Source organism: Mercenaria mercenaria, chromosome 2 (genome assembly GCF_021730395.1).
Source record: "Mercenaria mercenaria strain notata chromosome 2, MADL_Memer_1, whole genome shotgun sequence".
Taxonomy (NCBI): domain Eukaryota; kingdom Metazoa; phylum Mollusca; class Bivalvia; order Venerida; family Veneridae; genus Mercenaria; species Mercenaria mercenaria.
This window is the reverse complement of record NC_069362.1, coordinates 33,858,953-33,880,714: the sequence shown is the minus strand read 5'-3', so window position 1 is coordinate 33,880,714 and position 21,762 is coordinate 33,858,953. Positions and strand designations below refer to the sequence as shown.

The 21,762-nt window shown below is 37.9% G+C and overlaps 1 protein-coding gene across 2 annotated transcripts in view; it reads left to right on the top strand.

The window, feature by feature from the left end:
* The window catches only part of LOC123563676 (ras-related protein Rab-37-like), a 200,313-nt gene that overhangs the window by 124,553 nt on the left and 53,998 nt on the right, over positions 1–21,762 (top strand). For both annotated transcript variants that reach the window (XM_045356615.2, XM_045356614.2), the window contains exons 4-5: positions 13,126–13,192; positions 16,122–16,174. In XM_045356615.2, the coding sequence (XP_045212550.1) occupies positions 13,126–13,192; positions 16,122–16,174 (120 nt within the window). The remainder of the gene's footprint in view (positions 1–13,125; positions 13,193–16,121; positions 16,175–21,762) is intronic.

Sequence of the window (21,762 nt, the reverse complement as noted above, 5' to 3'; positions counted from 1 at the left end):
TACGATAAATGTTACTTTTTTATTAGGAAAGCCTTTCATTTCAGTCTAATATTAGCGCTAGACATGAATTAGCACATGCCTGATCCCACTAATAGCACGAAAATTAGAACTCCGCTAATATTAATACACTTACAATAGTAAAGGATGAAACTGTAGAATACTTCAATCCTATGGTATAGCAGCCCCAGTAGGTATGAATGACTGTGTGTTTAGACTGTGTGTTTAGACTTGGTATTGCCAGCACTGTAGCTTACATTTTACAAAATCATGCCCATTTTTCTGTGCCAGTGAAACAGGCTACTTTGAGGTATCATCCTTGGTGCATTGGCAGTGTCTACTCTCTGATTTGGGCAGTTCTATCACTGTCACCAAACTCATTTAAACTTTCAATGGGATTTTTAGCTCACCAGAGCCAAAGGCTCAGGGTGAGCTATTCTGATCACTCATCGTCCATCGTCCGTCGTCTGTCCGTAAACTTTTACTTTAAACGACATCTCCTCATAAACTGCTAGGCCAATTTCATCCAAACTTCACAGGAATGTTCCTTGGGTGAAGCTCTACAAAAATTATTCAAAGAATTGAATTCCATGCAGAACTCTGGTTGCCATGGCAACTGAAAGGAAAAACTTTAAAAATCTTCTTCTCCAAAACCAGAAGCCCTTGAGCTTAGATATTTGGTGTGAAGCATTGCCTAATGGACCTCTACCAAATTTTTTCAAATCATGACCCCGGGGTCAAAATTGACCCGGCCCCAGGGGTCACTTGATTTTACATAGGAAAATCTTAAAAAATCTTCTCAAAAACCAGAAGCCTAGAGCTTAGATATTTGACATGTAGCATTGCCTAGTGCACCTCTACTAAATTTGTTCAAATCATGACCCAGGGGTCAAAATTGACCCCGCCCCAGGGGTCACTTGATTTTACATAGATTTCTATAGGAAAATCTTCAAAAGTTTTAAAACAATAAACCAGAAGGCCTAGAGCTTAGATATTTGACATGTAGCATTGCCTAGTGGATCTCTAGAAAAAAATTTCAAATCATGACCCCAGGGGTCACTTGATTTTACATAGGAAAATCTTCAAAAATTTTCTAAAAATAAACCAGAAGGCTTAGATCTTAGATATTTGATATGACGCATTGCCTAGTAGACTTCTACAAAATTTGTTCAAATCATGACCCCCCGGGGTCAAATTGACCCCGCCCCATGGGGTTACTTGATTGTACATAGAAAAATCTTCAAAATTTTTAAAAAATAAACCAGAAGGCCTAGAGCTAAGATATTTGACATGTAGCATTGCCTAGTGGACCTCTACAGAATTTGTTTAAATCTTGACCCCCCCCCCCCCCCCCCCACCCCCGGTGGGTAAAATTGGCCCCGCCCCAGGAGTTACTTGATTGTACATCAGAAAATCTTCAAAAAAAATTCTAAAAATCATCAGTTTGACATTTGAAACATGTAGCTCATATTACTCGGGTGAGCGATCCAGGGTCATCATGACCCTCTTGTTGTACATTCTGTTAGCCTCCAGGCTATTACAACAATTATTTGCACATGATATATAACAATGACACTGACTGGAACCAAAGAGGGGTTTTATGCAAAATACAATGGTATAATGTAACCAAATGCTTCTATTGGAACACTTGGATATACATTACAAAAAAGTAGAGGTATATTTTAAATGAAACTGTTTACTGTTGTTGATCACATTCATTAAGAAAAATGTAATATGATAGCAGTACTGTTTTTTTTCCAGGAATTGGACACTAAATTGATTCAAATATCCATACATAATCTAACTATGGATTTCACCAGCATCTAGTAATACATGTTTTCTTTTTTTACAATAACAAAATGTGTCAGAAGTTGCCACCTGGCTTCATTAAAGGTGAAAAACCTACACATTATCTATGTGTCATTGTTTACAAGGCATTGTTATGGTAAATCTATTGAGTGCTGTAACTATGTGTGTTACCAGATACAACAGCTGTTGCTGCTGGCTGTTGCCATATAGTATTGATGTTTTTATTCTAATTATTTTTATTTTGGTTTTAGCACACAAAAAAGACATTATTTGGTGTTAAGAGCAAGTCTGTTCTAACACGAAGATTTTTATTATTTTGATTCATCCTTGTTAGCTTGACTATTCAAAGGTTAGGTAGAGCTATTGGACTCACTCTGCGACTGCGTCCACGTCCCGATTTTGTTAAGTTTTTTGTATGTAAGCTGGTATGTTAGTAACCACTTATGGGAATGGATTGAAACTTCACATACTTATTTACTGTGATAAACTGATTTACATTGTTTTGGGGAGACATATTAGTTTTCAACTGTCCGTCCGTTTGTTAATTCGTTAGTTCGTTCATCACAACGTTAACTTTTTGCATGAAGGCACTTTACTCATGAATCACTGCACCCAGGACCTTCAAACTTCACATGCTGATAGTACTTATTGAGTACACGACCCCTACTGACTTTAGGGTCACCACGTCAAAGGTCAAGGTCACAGGGGCCAATGTTAACTTTTTGCATGCAGGCACTTTACTCGCGAGCCCCTGCACCTAGGACCTTCAAACTTCACTTGCTAATAGTACTTATTGAGTACACGACCCCTATTGACTTTGGGGTCACCAGGTCAAAGGTCAAGGTCACCAGGTCAAATATCAAGGCACTGCGGGGGCATTTGTCACCATTAGTGACAGCTGTTGTTTTACAAAATTATGCCCCTTTTTCGACTTACAAATGTTTGGTTAAGGTTTTATATGTAAGCTGGTATCTCAGTCCCCACTAATGGGAGTGGATTGAAACTTAACACACTTGTTCACTGTCATGATCTGACATGCAGGGCACAGGTTCCATAACTCTACTTTGTGTTTTTACAAAATTATGCCCCTTTTTAACTTGACTATTCGAAGAATAAGTAGAGCTATCCTACACACCATGGCATCTGTGTCACTCCTTGGTTAAGTTTTTTGTACCAGTCCACATTTTGACAAAGTCTTTTGAGATAAAGCTTTGAAACTTTCAGGACTTGTTTACCATCACCATGACCAGTTAAAGGCCAGAGCACATAACTCCATCAAGGATTTTGGCTGAATTATGGCCCCTTTTGACTTAGAAATCATGGTTAAGTAGTTGTGCATGGGGCATGTTAGGTTCTTTTAGAAAAAAAATTTGCAGAGTTATGGGACTTTGTTTTTTTTTTGTTACTATACTGTATATATAGACACAATCTTGTGCGCACCATCTCTCCTCATCCCCTTGACACAATTTAATGAAACTTCACACAAGTGATCAGTAACAACAGTAGTTGTGCATGGGGCATGTTAGGTTCTTTTAGAAAAAAAATTTGCAGAGTTATGGGACTTTGTTTTTTTTTTGTTACTATACTGTATATATAGACACAATCTTGTGCGCACCATCTCTCCTCATCCCCTTGACACAATTTAATGAAACTTCACACAAGTGATCAGTAACAACAGTAGTTGTGCATGGGGCATGTTAGGTTCTTTCAGAAAAAAAATTTGCAGAGTTATGGGACTTTGTTTTTTTGTTACTATACTATATACATAGACACAATCTTGTGTGCACCATCTCTCCTCATCCCCTTGACACAATTTAATGAAACTTCACACAAGTGATCAGTAACAACAGTAGTTGTGCATGGGGCATGTTATGTTCTTTCAGCAACAAAAATTGCAGAGTTATGGGACTTTGTTTCTTGTTTCAAATTGCAGTGTATTGTGTCAGTGCATGCGGGGGGTACATTCATCACCTTTAGTGATAGCTCTAGTTTAACAAAGTCTTTTGAGATAAAGCTTTGAAACTTTCAACACTTGTGAACCATCACCATGTCCAGTTATAGGCAAGAGTACATAACTCCATCAAGGATTTTGGCGGAATTATGGCCCCTTTCGACTTAGAAATCTTGGTTAAGTTTTTCGTACCAGTTCATATTTTGACAAAGTCTTTTGAGATAAAGCTTTGAAACTTTCAACACTTGTTATCCATCACCATGTCCAGTTATAGGCAAGAGTACATAACTCCATCGAGGATTTTGGCTGAATTACGGCCCCTTTTGACTTAGAAATCTTAGTTAAGTTTTTCGTACCAGTTCATATTTTGTGTAAAGTGTTTGACATATGGCTTTGAAACTTTTATCATTTGTTCAGTATTATAGTCTCTATCTGTAGGCAAGAGTACATAACACTGTCATCTATTTTGGCTGAATTATGGCCCTTTTTGGACTTGGAAATTGGTTCTGTTTTCGTACAAGTCCACGTTTTGTCAAAATTATTTGACATATGGCTTTTAAACTTTGAACACTTGTTTATCATCATGATTTCCATCTGTAGGCAAGAGTACATAATTCTGACAACTATTTTGTCTGAATTATGGCCCTTTTTGGACTTGAAAATCAGTTAAATTTTTCATACCATTCCATATTTTGTTTAAACTGTTTGACTTTGAAACTTTGAACACTTCATAACCATGATGGTCACACATTGCCATTAAATGCAAGACTTATTGAAATCCACAAATACAGGAACATGGTTTGGCTAATCTATTTTTTTCTTTTGTCTGAAAATCTGTGGTAATACTTTGACCCCATTCTTCAATCAATTCTTCGAATAGTTGAGTGTGCTGTAATCCGACAGCTCTTGTTTGACTTAGCAGTTTTTTATTTTGTATGTAAGCGGATATCTCAGTACCTACTCATGGGAAAGGATTGAAATTTCACACGCTTGTCCATTCTCATGAGCTGATATGCATTGTACAGGTTCCATAACCCTGTTTTACAATTTTACAAAATTATGCCCATTTTTCGACTTCTATATTCATTCAATTGACAAGGCTGTTGAATAGTTGAGCGTTGCTGTCCTCTGACAGCTCTTGTTATAATACTGTTCCATTTTTTGTACCGCCCGACAACAAAGTTTTAAGTGGGGGGTACACTGGTTTCAGGTTGTCTGTCTGTCTGTCTGTCTGTCTGTCCGTAGACACAATCTTGTGCGCACCATCTCTCCTCATCCCCTTGACACAGTTTAATGAAATTTTACACAAGTGATCAGTAACACCAGTAGTTGTGCATGGGGCATGTTAGGTTCTTTCAGAAAAAAAAAATTGCAGAATTACGGGACTTTGTTTTTTGTTACTATACTATATACATATACACAATCTTGTGCGAACCATCTTTCCTCATCCCCTTGACACAATTTAATGAAACTTCACACAAGTGATCAGTAACAAAAGTAGTTGTGCATGGGGCATGTTAGGTTCTTTAAGAAAAAAAATTGCAGAATTATGGGACTTCGTTTTTTGTTACTATTCTATATACATAGACACAATCTTGTGCGCACCATCTCTCCTCATCCCCTTGACACAATTTAATGAAACTTCACACAAGTGATCAGTAACAAAAGTAGTTTTGCATGGGGCATGTTAGGTTCTTTCAACAACAAAAATTGCAGAGTTATGGGACTATATATCTTCTTAACATACTATGTACATACAGTCTGCATATGCAGTCTTGTGCGCGCCTAATCTTCCGAACCCTTGTACACAATTAAATGAAACATCACACAAGTGATCAATACCAACCCTAGTTGTGCATGGTGCATGTTACGTTCTTTTAGATAAATATTCTGCATAGTTATGGGACTTTGTTTTTTGTTACTGTAATACAGTCTATATACATACAGTCAAACAAAATTATGCAACCTTGTGTGCGTCAAATTGCAATGTACTGTGTCAGTGCACCTTTAGTGAAAGCTCTAGTTTGTATTTACTCATGTTTACACTTATAGCTTAAAAGAAAATGAAAACATTAAATTTTTCTTTATTATCAATCTAGTTTAAATGAGTCACAGAAATGTTCTATGATTGCCCTGAAATACATTATTAAAACTTCAACACATAACAGTGAGAGAAGGCTGAATTTGTGCTGATGTAACTGAAAAGAGTTGCTTTAAAAATATGTCTTCAAGTTTTTGCTATACAGGGGTTTTAATTACATATTCTTGTACCTTCCCATATTGTCAGGTTGCTGTTAAAACAGTTAATTGATGTATTGATACATTTTCAAATAAAATAATTTAATGCATGAACATAATGAGATTTGATTATTGTTTTTACAGATTTATTTCAGCAAAATGATTCCTTGGTAAATTGACTGAACTTGAATTATGTGTGTTTATCCTCACAAATTAAGCTCCATGTCAGTTTTGATACTGTGCCTGTATCATTTAGGATAATTAATCATAATAAGACCTTTATAGTCATTATGCAAATATGTCTTTGTGTATCATTCTACATTCTTCCCACCATGTTGAGGCCTTAAAATGAAAATAATGTTAGGTTATTTAACATTGAACTCAATAAATGATAAGTACAAGTTTTGAACATTATTTAAAAACCCTTACCCTGCTAAATTTCTATAAGGAACTTGTCCATCTTTCAGTTTGGACAGAACCATTAACTGTTAAAAGGGGTGCATACAAAAAAGATACTACTGAATGGCAAACAGTGCAGATCATGATCAGACTGCACAGATGTGCAGGTTGAACATGATCTACATTGGTCGCAAAGGCAGAATCAATCGTGTCCAGCATGAAGAGGGTTAACCAGGGTTTTAAAAAAAACTTGTTATTATATTGGTGAATGTCAGGCCAGCATGTCTATGGGCAGACGTTGTCAAACTTTGGTTTCCACTCAGTAACTTGAGGTAGGAGTGACTGATTGCAGAGAAACTTGGTATATAGATAGTTTGCATAGGTACAGTGTTTCAGACTTAAAGTCACCATAACTTTAAAGAAAATACTTTCGCTTGGGAGTGCATATTTGATAACGAGGATCAAGATCAAGGTCGCCATTACTAATACTAGAACATCTGTCTCCACTTAGTAACTTAGTCAAGAGTGACATATGGCAGTGAAACTTTGGTGTAGGTAGCTTGCTTGAAGAGGGAGCTTGGGAAAACATTTGGGATCAGTAGGCTGAACATCAAAATCACCGTGGATAAAACTAAAAAAAAACAGTTTCCGCTCAGTAACTTGAGTGAAAGGTAACCTATTGTAATGAAACTTGGTGTGTAGGTAGCTTGCATGGAGACAAAGTTTAGGATTGCATATGGAATCACAAAGGTCAAGGTCACTATTAAAGTTTCTTTATGGAACTTCAGCATCAATGCTTGTTGTATCTGTACTTCTGAATAGCATGATTGGATGCCGTCAGATATGTATAATAACAGAACAATACTGTTTTATAGATAAAACATGATGGTGTACCAAGTTTTCGGAATTTCCATGTTTCTTGTTATTTATTATATAGTAAAAAGTAATCTTGCAAACCAACCAGCATGAAATCTTGTTTCTTAGGAAAGTTTAGAGTTAAAACAGTAATATATACAATTCTGTAACCTAGAAAGGAAAGGTAAAAATGTCAGTTTGAGAGCAGATATGTGAGGGTTATAGGTTTTGTGATAAATGTCTTAATTTATTTCTAATTTGTGTCTCATTGTATATCTAACAAATACACAAATCAGTCTCATGTAATCAACTGGATATTTTAGCACTCACCTGCCATAGTTATATAAGACCGTTGCTAATTACTATTTGAATATAATTGTATGTAATTTGCAGTACATGTAATTGTAAATATTATTAATTTCAAGGAATATTTGCATGTAATTATTGGCAGCTACATTTAATTTACTTTTTATGCCCCCCAAAGGTCAGCATATTAAAATTGCACTATCTGTGTAAATTCTTGTCCGGGCTGTAACTCTGCCATCCATAAATATTTTGAAATAACTTGGCATTAATGTTCACCATAATGAGAAGACCTATCATGCACAAGACCCAGACCCCTAGCTCCACGGTCAAGGTCACATTTTGAGGTCAAATTTGAATGGGTTTTGTTTCGTGTCTGGTCTGTAACTCTACCATCCATGAAAGGATTTTTAAATAACTTGGCATAAGTGTTTACCATGATAATGAGATGATGTGTCGTGTGCAAGACCCAGACCCATTGCTCCAAGGTCAGGGTCATACTTAGAAGTCAAAGGTTAACAGGTTCTGTTTTGTGTCTGGTTCATAAGTTTGCCATTCATCAAGGGATTTTTAGCTCGACTATACGAAGTATAAGGAGAGCTATCCTACTCGCCCCGGCGTCGGCGTCTTTCCGTGTCCCCACCTTGGTTAAAGTTTTGGTGCACTTTCTCTTTTTCCAACTTATCTCTGTAATTACTTGATGGATTTGATTCAAACTTGAAATACTTATTCCTCATCATCATCCACATCATCTGACATAAGGGCCATAACTCTGGCACCAATATTTCATGAATTATCCCCCCTTTTCACTTAGATTTTCAGGTTAAAGTTTTGATGCACTTTCACTCTTTCTCTGTTATTACTGAATGGACTTGATTCAAACTTTAAATAGTTGTTCAACATCATCACCCACATCATATGACACAAGGTGCATAACTCTGGCAGCATTATTTCATGAATTATTCCCCCTTTTTGACTTAGAATTTCAGGTTAAAGTTTTGGTGCACTTTCACTCTACCTCTTTTATTACTGAATGGATTTGATTCAAACTTAAAATAATTGTTCAGCATCATCACCCACATCATATGACACAAGATGCATAACTCTGGCACAATTTTTCATGAATTATTCCCCTTTTTACTTAGAATTTCAGGTTAAAGTTTTATGCACTTTCACTCTATCTCTGTTATTACTGAATGGATTTGATTCAAACTTAAAATAGTTGTTCAACATCATCACCAACACCATATGACACAAGGTGCATAACTCTGGCACCAATTTTTCATTAATTATTCCCCCTTTTTACTTAGAATTTTACGTTAAAGTTTTGATGCACTTTCACTCTGTCTCTGTTATTACTGAATGGATTTGATTCAAACTTAAAATAGTTGTTCAGCATCATCACCCACACTATATGACACAAGCTGCATAACTCTGGCACCAATATTTAATGAATTATGCCCCTTTTTGCTTAGGATATACTTATATAGTGTTTTGATACATTTTATCTTTACCTCTCTTATTACTTTAAGTTGATATTTTTTATATAGACTCAGGCTATTGTGCAATATCTTCATCCACAATTGGAGTCATTCTCCAGTGACAGCTCTAGTTTCTTCAGATGTGCCCAGTTTCACTATCCAGCATCGAAATAGTCGAGCGCGCTGTCTCCTGTGACAGCTCTTGTTAAATTACTTGGCGTAAATGTTTCCCATAATGAGACAACATGTCATGCGTAAGATCCAGACCCCTAGCTCAAAGGTCATGGTTACACTTAGAGGTTAAAGGTGAACGTTGTCTGTTTCTTGTCCGGTTCATAACTCTGCCATCGATGAAGAGATTTTAAAATTACTAGGCATAAATGCACAGGGGCATTTGTCACTAATGGTGACAACTCTTGTTCATTTTAATATTAGATGGCGTGGCATAGAAAAAAATGTTATCAGCTGAATAGTGTATTAATGAGGATCCAGTTGAATTATTTAGTGTTCCAGAAATATGTTTATTAAACTAGTAAAATATGGCCAATAAGAAAAATGCATATACACCAGAAATGTATCTTTAACCAATGCAAATGTGGTATGCATGAAAGGATCAGATGCAAACTGGAGATGAGAGACATGTACAAACAGTAGTTAAGGGACAGGTACAAACGGTATGTTAGACAGGTACAAACAGTATGTTAGAGACAGGTACAAACAGAAGGTTAGAGACAGGTATAAACAGTAGGTAAGAGACATGTACAAACAGTAGTTGAGGGACAGGTACAAACACTAGGTGAGCAACAGGTACAAACAGTAGGTCAGCGACAGGTACGTATTGTAGGTGAGTGTCAGGTACAAACAGTAGGTGAGTGTCAGATACAGACAGTAGTTGAGAGACAGATACAAACAGTAGGTTAGCAACAGGTACAAACAGTATGTGAGCGACAGGTACAAACAGTAGGTGAGTGACAGGTACATACAGTAGATGAGTGTCAGGTTATAACAAACAGTAGGTGAGTATCAGGTACAAACAGTAGGTAAGAGACAGGTACAAACAGTAGGTGAGTGACAGGTACATACAGTAGGTAAGAGACAGGTACATAGTAGGTGAGCAACAGGCACAAACAGTAGCTTAGCGACAGGTACATAGTAGGTGAGTGACGGGTACAAACAGTAGGTTAGCAACAGGTACATACAGTAGGGGAGTGTCAGGTACAAACAGTAGGTGAGCGACAGGTACAAACAGTAGGTTAGCAACAGGTACATAGTAGGTGAGTGTCAGGTACAAACAGTAGGTGAGAAACATGTACAGACAGTAGTTGAGAGACAGATACAAACAGTAGGTTAGCAACAGGTACAAACAGTATGTGAGTGACAGGTACAAACAGTAGGTGAGTGACAGGTACATACAGTAGATGAGTGTCAGGTTATAACAAACAGTAGGTGAGTGTCAGGTACAAACAGTAGTTTAGCAACAGGTACATAGTAGGTGAGTGACTGGTACAAACAGTAGGTTAGCAACAGGTACATACAGTAGGTGAGTGTCAGGTACAAACAGTAGGTGAGCGACAGGTACAAACAGTAGGTTAGCAACAGGTACATAGTAGGTGAGTGACAGGTACAAACAGTAGGTTAGCGGCAAGTACAAACAGTAGGTTAGTGTCAGGTACAAACAGTAGGTGAGTGTCAGGTACAAACAGTAGGTAAGAGGCAGGTACATACAATAGATGAGTGTCAGGTTATAACAAACAGTAGATGAGTGTCTGGTACAAACAGTGCGTAAAAGACAGGTACATAGTAGGTGAGTGACAGGTACAGATAGTAGGTTAACAACAGGTACATACAGTACGTGAGTGTCAGGTACAAACAGTAGGTAAGAGACAAGTACATACAGGAGGTGAGTGACAGGTACATACAGTAGATGAGTGTCAGGTTATAGCAAACAGTAGGTGAGTGTCAGGTACAAATAGTAGGTAAGAGACAGGTACATAGTAGGTGACTGACAGGTACAAACAGTAGGTTAGCGACAGGTACATACAGTAGGTGAGTGTCAGGTACAAACAGTAGGTGAATGTCGAGTACAAACAGTAGATGACAGGTACAAACAGTAGGTGAGTGACAGGTACATACAGTAGATGAGTGTCAGGTTATAACAAACAGTAAATGAGTGTCAGGTACAAACAGTAGGTAAAAGACAGGTACATAGTAGGTGAGTGACAGGTACAGATAGTAGGTTAGCGACAGGTACATACAGTAGGTGAGTGTCAGGTACAAACAGTAGGTAAGAGATAGGTACATAGTAGGTGAGTGACAGGTACATACAGTAGATGAGTGTCAGGTTGTAACAAACAGTAGGTGAGTGTCTGGTACAAATAGTGGGTAAGAGACAAGTACATACAGGAGGTGAGTGACAGGTACATACAGTAGATGAGTGTCAGGTTATAGCAAACAGTAGGTGAGTGTCAGGTACAAATAGTAGGTAACAGACAGGTACATAGTAGGTGAGTGACAGGTACAAACAGTAGGTTAGCGACAGGTACATACAGTAGGTGAGTGTCAGGTACAAACAGTAGGTTAGCGAGGTGTAGGTGAGTGTCAGGTTATAGCAAACAGTAGGTGAGTGACAGGTACAAACAGTAGGTTAGCGACAGGTACATACAGTAGGTGAGTGTCAGGTTATAGCAAACAGTAGGTGAGTGTCAGGTACAAATAGTAGGTAAGAGACAGGTACATAGTAGGTGAGTGACAGGTACAAACAGTAGGTTAGCGACAGGTACATAGTAGGTGAGTGTCAGGTTATAGCAAACAGTAGGTGAGTGTCAGGTACAAATAGTAGGTAAGAGACAGGTACATAGTAGGTGTGTGACAGGTACAAACAGTAGGTTAGCGACAGGTACATAGTAGGTGAGTGTCAGGTACAAACAGTAGGTTAGGTACAAACAGTAGGCTAGCGACAGGTACATAGTAGGTGAGTGTCAGGTACAAACAGTAGGTTAGCGACAGGTACATACAGTAGGTGAGTGTCAGGTACAAACAGTAGGTGAATGTCGGGCACAAACAGTAGATGACAGGTACAAACAGTAGGTGAGTGACAGGTACATACAGTAGATGAGTGTCAGGTTATAACAAACAGTAGGTGAGTGTCAGGAGCAAACAGTAGGTAAGAGACAGGTACATAGTAGGTGAGCAACAGGTACAGACAGTAGGTTAGTGGCAAGTACAAACAGTAGGTTAGTGTCAGGTACAAACAGTAGGTGAGTGTCAGGTACAAACAGTAGGTAAGAGACAGGTACATAGTAGGTGAGCAACAGGTACAAACAGTAGGTTAACGACAGGTACATAGTAGGTGAGTGACGGGTACAAACAGTAGGTTAGCAACAGGTACATACAGTAGGTTAGCAACAGGTACATACAGTAGGTGAGTGTCAGGTACAAACAGTAGGTGAGCGACAGGTACAAACAGTAGGTTAGCAACTGGTACATAGTAGGTGTGCGACAGGTACATACAGCAGATGAATGTCAGGTACAAACAGTAGGTAAGAGACAGGTACATAGTAGGTGATTGACAGGTACAAATAGTAGGTTAGTGACAGGTACATACAATAAGTGAATGCCAGGTACAAACGGTAGGTGAGTGTCAGGTACATACAGTAGGTGAGTGTCAGGTACAAACAGTAAGTGAGTGTAAGGTTCAAACAGTAGTTGAGAGACAGGTACATAGTAGGTGAGGGACAGGTACAAACAGTAGGCGAGAGACAGGTGCAAATAGTAGGTGAGAGACAGAAGTAAACAGAAGGTGAGCAACGCTTGTCTGACTCACAATCATTAGTAGGAGAATGTACAATTTTGTAGTGATGTGATGAAATAATGACCAAGGTTTTCTTTTATCCAAGAAGTGAATTATATTTGAGTGCTAAATCCAGAGGTCTGGTTAATGAACATTTAGCAGTCATCATGTTCTTACTTCTTCCAAACTCATACCAGCAGTGGTTTCCGCAGAAGAAGAGATTTTACAATGACTTAAACCTTGATCATGATACAATAAATTAGTATGTTAAAGTAGTCTAATTATTATATGTTTCATTTTAGATATGGGATACGGCGGGTCAGGAGCGTTTCCGGAGTGTTACACATGCCTATTACAGAGATGCAAATGGTATGTATTCGGTTTCATTTGTCTCTTTTCCTATAATTGAAAATATCTTAATATCTCATTAAAAGCACTTCACTGGTATGACATTTATACACTTAGTTTCTTACATTGAAAGACTGAATCTATATATACAGATACATTTAAAAAAGAAATGAAGATTTTTTTAGCCTGAAGTAGTACAGAAATAGCAACCAAAGGTGGAACAATTAATATAAATTGTTGCTTGATAAGACCTGGTGGAATGAAAACTAATATCAGGGAAAATGAAATGAATAATCTTCAGACATGGCTCCAAGCAAACTTTTCTGCATTAGCTGTAATTGTTTTTGCTTAAATTGACAGATTTTCCCTTCTTTTCATTTTATTTCTGCCATGTAATCTTAAGATTTAGAGAACAAAAACCAAGGAACTGCAGCTTCATACTATGAAGTGCAAGGTTATAAATCCTCTAAAATCTCTTGACATTCAATCACTGTTTCTATTTTAGAATTGACTCATTTCATTACTATGATATAACTGAGGTCAATTTTGGCTACTTCTACATTGACAGGCAAGCCATTATTTCCAAATTGTGGCAGAGAAATAAATTTTTGCCAATTTGCAAAAATGAAAATTTCATTCTATAACCCCTGAATTACAAAGTAATGAGTCTATTTCAGTTTGAGAAGTAGGATAAACTTTAACCTCTGTTATAAACATCTGTTACAGTAGGAATAAAGGCCCGGTGTCAATAAAATGTTCTTTTTCCAAAATGATGATTTTTCCCATTTGAAAGGCCAAGTCCAAACCTCAAAACCAGGAAGACAGTCCATTCTACAATATCAGTAGTATTGTAAATGTCCTTTCTACAATGTCAGTAGTATTGCAATACTCCTTTTTACAATGTAAGCAGAATTGTAAATGTCCTTTCTACAGTAGTGTTGCAAAAATCCTTACTACAATATCTGTAGTATTGCAATGGTCCTTTCTACAATGTCAGTAGTGTTGAAGTGTCAGTAGTATTGCAATGGTCCTTTATACAGTATCAGTAGTGTTAAAGTGTCAGTAGTATCGTAATGGTCCTTTATACAATATCAGTAGTGTTAAAGTGGCAGTAGTATCGTAATGGTCCTTTATACAATATCAGTAGTGTTAAAGTGGCAGTAGTATCGTAATGGTCCTTTCTACAACATCAGTAGTGTTAAAGTGGCAGTAGTATCGTAATGGTCCTTTATACAATATCAGTAGTGTTAAAGTGGCAGTAGTATCGTAATGGTCCTTTATACAATATCAGTAGTGTTAAAGTGGCAGTAGTATCGTAATGGTCCTTTATACAATATCAGTAGTGTTAAAGTGGCAGTAGTAACGTAATGGTCCTTTATACAATATCAGTAGTGTTAAAGTGGCAGTAGTAACGTAATGGTCCTGTATACAATATCAGTAGTGTTAAAGTGGCAGTAGTATCGTAATGGTCCTGTATACAATATCTGTAGTATTACAACGGTCCTTTATACAATATCTGTAGTGTTAAAGTGTCAGTAGTATTGTAATAGTCCTTTATACAATATCAGTAGTGTTAGAATGTCAATTGTATTGTAATAGTCCTTCATACAGTAGTGTTGCAAAAGTCTTTTCCAAAATTTCAGTAGTATTGCAGTGGTGCTTTTTTATGCCCCCGAAGGGAGGCATATAGTTTTTGAACCGTCTGTCGGTCTGTCCACAAATTTCGTGTCCGGTCCATATCTTTGTCATCCATGGATGGATTTTCAAATAACTTGGCATGAATGTGTACCACAGTAAGACGCAGTGTCGCGTGCAAGACCCAGGTCCGTAGCACAAAGGTCAAGGTCACACTTAGACGTTAAAGGTCATTTTTCATGATAGTGCATTGATGGGTGTGTCCGGTCCATATCTTTGTCATCCATGGATGGATTTTCAAGTAACTACGCATAAATGTGTGGCACAGTAAGACGACATGTCGCGCGCAAGACCCAGGTCTGTAGCTCAAAGGTCAAGGTCACACTTAGACGTTAAAGGTCATATTTCATGATAGTGCATTGATGGGTGTGTCCGGGCCATATCTTTGTCATTCATGCATGGATTTTAAAATTATTGGGCATGAATGTGTACCACAGTAAGACGACGTGTCGCGCGCAAGACCCAGGTCCATAGGTCAAAGGTCCTAAACTCTAACATCTGCCATAACTATTCATTCAAAGTGCCATCAGGGGCATGTGTCATCCTATGGAGACAGCTCTTGTTTATAATATCAGTGTCATTGCAGTAATATTGCAGTACTGTAGTCCTTTCTACAATAGCAGGTGTATTGCAGTGGTCCTTAATTTCTATCAGTGGTATTGCAGTAGTCCTTTCTGTCAGTAGTATTGCAGTTGTCATTTCTGTCAGTGGTATTACAGTTGCCATTTCTGTCAGTGGTATTGCAGTTGTCATTTATGTCAGTGGTATTGCAGTTGTCATTTCTGTCACAGGTATTGCAGTTGTCATTTCTGTCAGTGGTATTGCAGTTGTCATTTCTGTCAGTGGGATTGCAGTTGTTATTTCTGTCAGTGGTATTGCAGTTGTCATTTCTGTAAGTGGTATCGCAGTTGTCATTTCTGTCAGTGGTATCGCAGTTGTCATTTCTATCAGTGGTATTGCAATTGTCATTTCAATCTATTTACAGAACTGGTGTCTTGAACACATTGTCATATTGTAGATAATGGTAGACTACTTAACCCCTAGTGCATTAGGAGGAAGACAATACAGTTTCTTAAAATCTCCTACACTCCTCTTTCACGTATTTCCTCACTTCAGGGAAATCAAGATTGTAGCTTGACTATATGCCATGCAAATTGTATTGATGAAACAATCAGTCATGAGCTCTGCTGTAATTTCAGTAAATATGGCGGAAATTCATGATGAATATTTAATGTGTCTATTACAATATTTTCAGCTTTATTACTGCTGTATGATGTCACAAACAAGTCCAGCTTTGACAATATCAGGGTAATATAACAAATTTCTCTCACTTTCTCTTGTAGTTAATAGTGTTTCTCTAATTGTTTTTCTGTTGCTGACATATGAATTTAGAATAGCAATACCATCTATTGTTGTGAATTGTGACAATGTAAACTCATTGCTTTATTTCTATTGAAAATATGTCATAGTTAAAATAGCATCTTTTGAAAATGAGATGCATTCTGTACCATTTATATGTAAGGAAAGTGGGGTATGTATGGAGGCCCTGGATGGACACTTGACTTCTGTACTTCCCATTTTTGTTTGATTTGGGTTTAAAGCCGTTTTTTCAACAGTATTTCAGTTATGTAACAGCGGGCAGTTAACCTAACCAGTGTTCCTGGATTCTGTACTAGTACAAACCTGTTCTCCACAAGTAACTGCCAACTTCCCCACATGAATCAGAGGTGGAGGACGAATGATTTCAGACACAGTGTCTTTTATCAAATCATCACTGAGAACACCCAGGGCTCGAACTCACGGCCCCGAGATCTGTAGATCTGTGCTCTCCCTATTGAGCTAAGTGGGCGGGGAGGCTTCCCACTTTTGACTTCTAACTTTTGCACTTCTCTCTTCCAACTCTTGACTTCTTACTTCCTACTTCTAACTTTTGACTTTTGACTTTTAACTTCGACACTTCTTTCAACTTCTTGACTTCTTACTTCCTTCTTCTAACTTCCACACTTCTCACTTCTAACTTTCGCACTTCTGACTTCCAACTTCCTGACTTTTGACTTCTGATTTCCAATTTCCACACTTCTTACTTCTGACCTACAAAGGGAGAAAGTTGAAAGTCAGAAGTTTTGAAGTTGGATGTCAGGAAGTTAGATGTCAGAAGTGCAGAAGTTGGAAGTCAGAAGTGCGGAAGTCGAAAGTCAAAAGTTGGAAGTCATAAATAAGAAGTTAGAAAGTTAGAAGTCAGAAATCAGGAAATTGGAACTTAGAAGTTAAAATAGTGGAAGCTAGAAGTCAGAAGTGGGGAAGTTAGAAGTAAGAAGTGTGGAAATTGGAAATCAGAAGTCAGAAGTCAATAAGTTAGAGGTTAAAAGTGTGGAAACTGTAAGTCAGAATTGAGAATTTTGCAAGTTAGAAGTGAAGAAAATGGTAGTCAGTTATTGGAAGCGAAGTAGTTAGAAGTTAGAATTGAGGAAGTTTAGAAGTAAGAAGTTGGAAAAGTGGAAGTCAGGAAGTTAGAAGTCAGAAGTGCGAAAGTTAGAAGTTGGAAGTAAGAAGTCGAGAACTTGCAAGTGAGAAGTGCAGAAGTCAGAAATTAAAAGTAGGAAGAATGGAAGTCAAATGGCACTCCAGGGCTTCCATAGGTATGGGATGGGATGTACATGGATGGATGAATGAGAAATAATACTCAATTGGAGATAGGGAAAGTATCATTGTCTCATCACATGACATTCACTGGTGTCTAGTTCAGGTGTAAAACCTTCATAATTATAGTCAACATGCAAGATTTTACATTTTTTTCTAGTTCATGTGAGGAAGTTACATGTTTATAAAGCATCTTACATTATAATATCCTGCGCAGTACTTATGTTAGAATATTTAGAGCTGTATCAAAGAAAATATTGCAAGATGAAGATGTAAATTAATTTATAATATCTATAGAGTTGATGGTTTTAAGCAGCTAAATTTATTATATATTGCTCTCTTCATTTTAGCATTAATAGTTTGATTTAAAGGAAATGAGTAATATTTCCATTTACAGTAACTGTTACTTTTACCTTAAAGGTGATAGAGAAAACATCATTTTCAGTACATTATAAACCTTTTAGAGCCCTTAATTCATCAGAGATATATTCATTGTCCCATTACCACCAAAATTTTAAGAGGGGCACTTAGAGTTACACTTGTCTGCCCATTTGTCTGTCTGTCTGAAATTGGTTGTGCATATTAAATTATATCAAAAAGTATTTGACCTGGACTCATCAAACCTGATGGGATTGTTATTCAGGATGTGAAGTTGTTCACCTGGACAGGTGCTTTAACTGGGATTTCACACAGCCAAACCTGAAAGTTTGAGTCGCATGTATTTCAAAAAGTATTTGACCCAGGAATATGAAACAAGAATATTATTCAGCATGTGAAGTTGTGCACATTAAGGTTTTGTTGGAGATTTCATGCAGCCAGATGAGAATTATCTTAGTCAAAAATATGCATGAAAGGCATAGAAGTTTGTGTCACAGATATTTTAAAACAAACATGTTTGACCTAGGGTCATGAAACCTTATTGGAATATTATTCAGTATGAGAAGTTGTGCTCCTGGTGTTTTGTTTGGGATTTCTGTCAGTCAGGCCAGAGTTATGGCCCTTGATTGTCAAAAATATGCATAAATGGCATACAAGTTTGTGTTTTATGTTGTTCAAAAAGTATTTGACTTAGTATCATCATTTTCATAGTCATTGGGATTTCACTCAGCCAGATCAGACTTATGGTCATAATATAAAATACAAATAAAATGATTAAACGTTCGTGCTGTATATATCTTAAAAAATATTCCACCTGGAGTTTTGAAACCATGTAGGAATATTAGTCAGCATGTGAATTTATGCCTCTGATTCATGTTTTGATTTCACTAGGAAGTACCAGAGTTACAACCTTTGATTAAGTCAAAAATATGCATAAAGGGCATAAAAGTTTGTTGTCAGAATAATTTGTATATTTAATATATTGATAATGTAACACATAAGCACAGATAGTGCTTGACTCCCTTTTCACGTTGCCATTGTTATAATTTTTGTTGAATTGCTGTTATTAATAGAATTTTGGGTCATTTATGGTTGATTTGGGTTCATTATATGGATAGCTGGGTCCCAGCTTCGCACATTATCTCATATACAAAAGTTAAAGGGAACCAGATATTTGATAGAGCAAGTACTCATTGTAAAACATTATATTTAAATTTGGACCAATCAGAAACAAGTTCTAAAAATAGCACGTCTGCTGGGGTATAAATAGGTAGATGGATGACAGAGAGCTCATTCGGTATCCAGCGGTTGAAGAAGACACATCGAGGATTCAACTAATAATTTATCCTAGTACCTTGAGAAGGAGACTGTTGCAGTTACCCTGTCAGGGCGGATAAATTATCAAAAAGAAGACTTTGGAAGTTCTTAGACTAAAGAAGAGTAGCAGAATTTCGATAAGGTTTCGAGCTATAGGGCCAGCGCATAGGAGCTTTACCTTAAAGGTAATTGAATGCTATAGACGATAGCATATATAGGCTGAGCATCGGGAAGCTGAGACAGAGACCCAGAGTTTGGTAATCTACTGAGATAGTAGGAGAGTTCCAGCTTATAGACGGTTCAGCGTTATTGGCGAAGTACAGCCAAGGCATCGGGGATAATACCTATACGGTAGTTGAATGCTACATATGATAGTATATAGGCGCTGAGCGTCCAGGAGTCAGGGCAATCTTAAAGAGTTTGAGAGGACAGAGGCCGAGCATCTATGCGATAGGACTCGTATGTTGTTGATTCAAAGACATTGTCTGACAGGAACTTCAACAAAAAGACCAGTCTAGTATAGAGTCTCCAGCCTATAGGAGTTTGAGCTAAATGGAAATTGTTAGTTTGAAATATTTATTGATTTGCCTGATCCCTGAAATTGACTAGCTTATAATTATGTCTCCCCCAGGAGACATATTGTTTTTGCCCTGTCCGTCCGTCCGTCTGTCCGTCCGTCCTTCCGTCCGTCCGTCCGTACGTCACACTTCATTTCCGAGCAATAACTGAAGAACCATTTGACCTAGAACCTTCAAACTTCATAGGGTTGTAGGGCTGCTGGAGTAGACGACCCCTATTGTTTTTGGGGTCACTCCTTCAAAGGTCAAGGTCACAGGGGCCTGAACATTGAAAACAATTTCCGATCAATAACTAGAGAACCACTTGACCCAGAATGTTGAAACTTCATAGGATGATTGGTTATGAAGGGTAGATGACCCCTATTGATTTTGGGGTCACTCCGTCAAAGGTCAAGGTCACAGGGGCCTGAACATTGAAAACCATTTCCGATCAATAACTAGAGAACCACTTGACCCAGAATGTTGAAACTTCATAGGATGATTGGTCATGAAGAGTAGATGACCCCTATTGATTTTGGGGTCACTCCGTCAAAGGTCAAGGTCACAGGGGCCAGAACATTGAAAACCATTTCCGATCAATAACTAGAGAACCACTTGACCCAGAATGTTGAAACTTCATAGGATGATTGGTCATGAAGAGTAGATGACACCTATTGATTGATCACTCTGTCAAAGGTCAAGGTCACAGGGGCCTGATCATTGAAAACCATTTCCGATCAATAACTAGAGAACCACTTGACCCAGAATGTTGAAACTTCATAGGATGATTGGTCATGAAGAGTAGATGACCCCTATTGATTTTGGGGTCAAAGGTCAAGGTCACAGGGGCCTGAACATTGAAAACCATTTCCGATCAATAACTAGAGAACCACTTGACCCAGAATGTTGAAACTTCATAGGATGATTGGTCATGAAGAGTAGATGACCCCTATTGATTTTGGGGTCACTCTGTCAAAGGTCAAGGTCACAGGGGTCTGAACATTTAAAACCATTTCCGATCAATAACTTGAGAACCACCTGACCCAGACTGTTGAAACTTGATAGGATGATTGGTCATAAAGAGTAGATGACCCTTATTGATTATGGGGTCACTCTGTCAAAGGTCAAGGTCACAGGGGCCTGAACATTGAAAACCATTTCTGATCAATAACTAGAGAACCCCTTGACCCAGAATTTTGTACATGCAAAGTAGATGACCCCTATCGATTTTGGGGTCACTCCATTAAAGGTCAAGGTCACAGGGACCTGAACATTGAAAACCATTTCCGGTCAGTAACTTGAGAACCACTTGACCCAGAATGTTGAAACTTAATAGGATGATTGATCATAAAGAGTAGATGACCCCTAACGATTTTGGGGTCACTCTGTTAAAGGTCAAGGCCACAGGGGCCTGAACATGGAAAACCATTTCCAGTCAATAACTTGAGAACCTCTCGACCCAGAATGTTGAAACTTCATAGGATGATTGTTCATGCAGAGTAAATGACCCTTATTGTTTTTGGGGTCACTCTGTTAAAGGTCAAGGTCTCAGGGGCCTGAACATTGTTAACCAGTTCTGATCAATAACTTGAGAACCACTCGACCCAGAATGTTGAAACTTCATAGGATGATTGAACATGCATAGTAGATGACCCCTATTGATTTTGGGGTCAGTCTATTAAATGTCAAGGTCACAGTGGCCTGTTCATGTAAAATCATTTTTTGGAAATAACTTGAGAACCACTTGACCTACAATGTTGAAACTTAATAGGATGATTGGACATGCAGAGTAGATGACACCTATTTTTTTGAGGTCACTTGATCAAAGGTCAAGGTCACAGGAGCCTGAACAGTGACTTGAGAACCACTAGGCCACGAGTGTTGAAATTTAGCGGGATGACTGGACATGCCAAGTAGATGATCCCTATTGCAGCCAACCATCAGTGTCTCTTTGACTTTCGCTCCTGACCCCTATTGACTTCTTGCCTATAGGACTTTGCATTG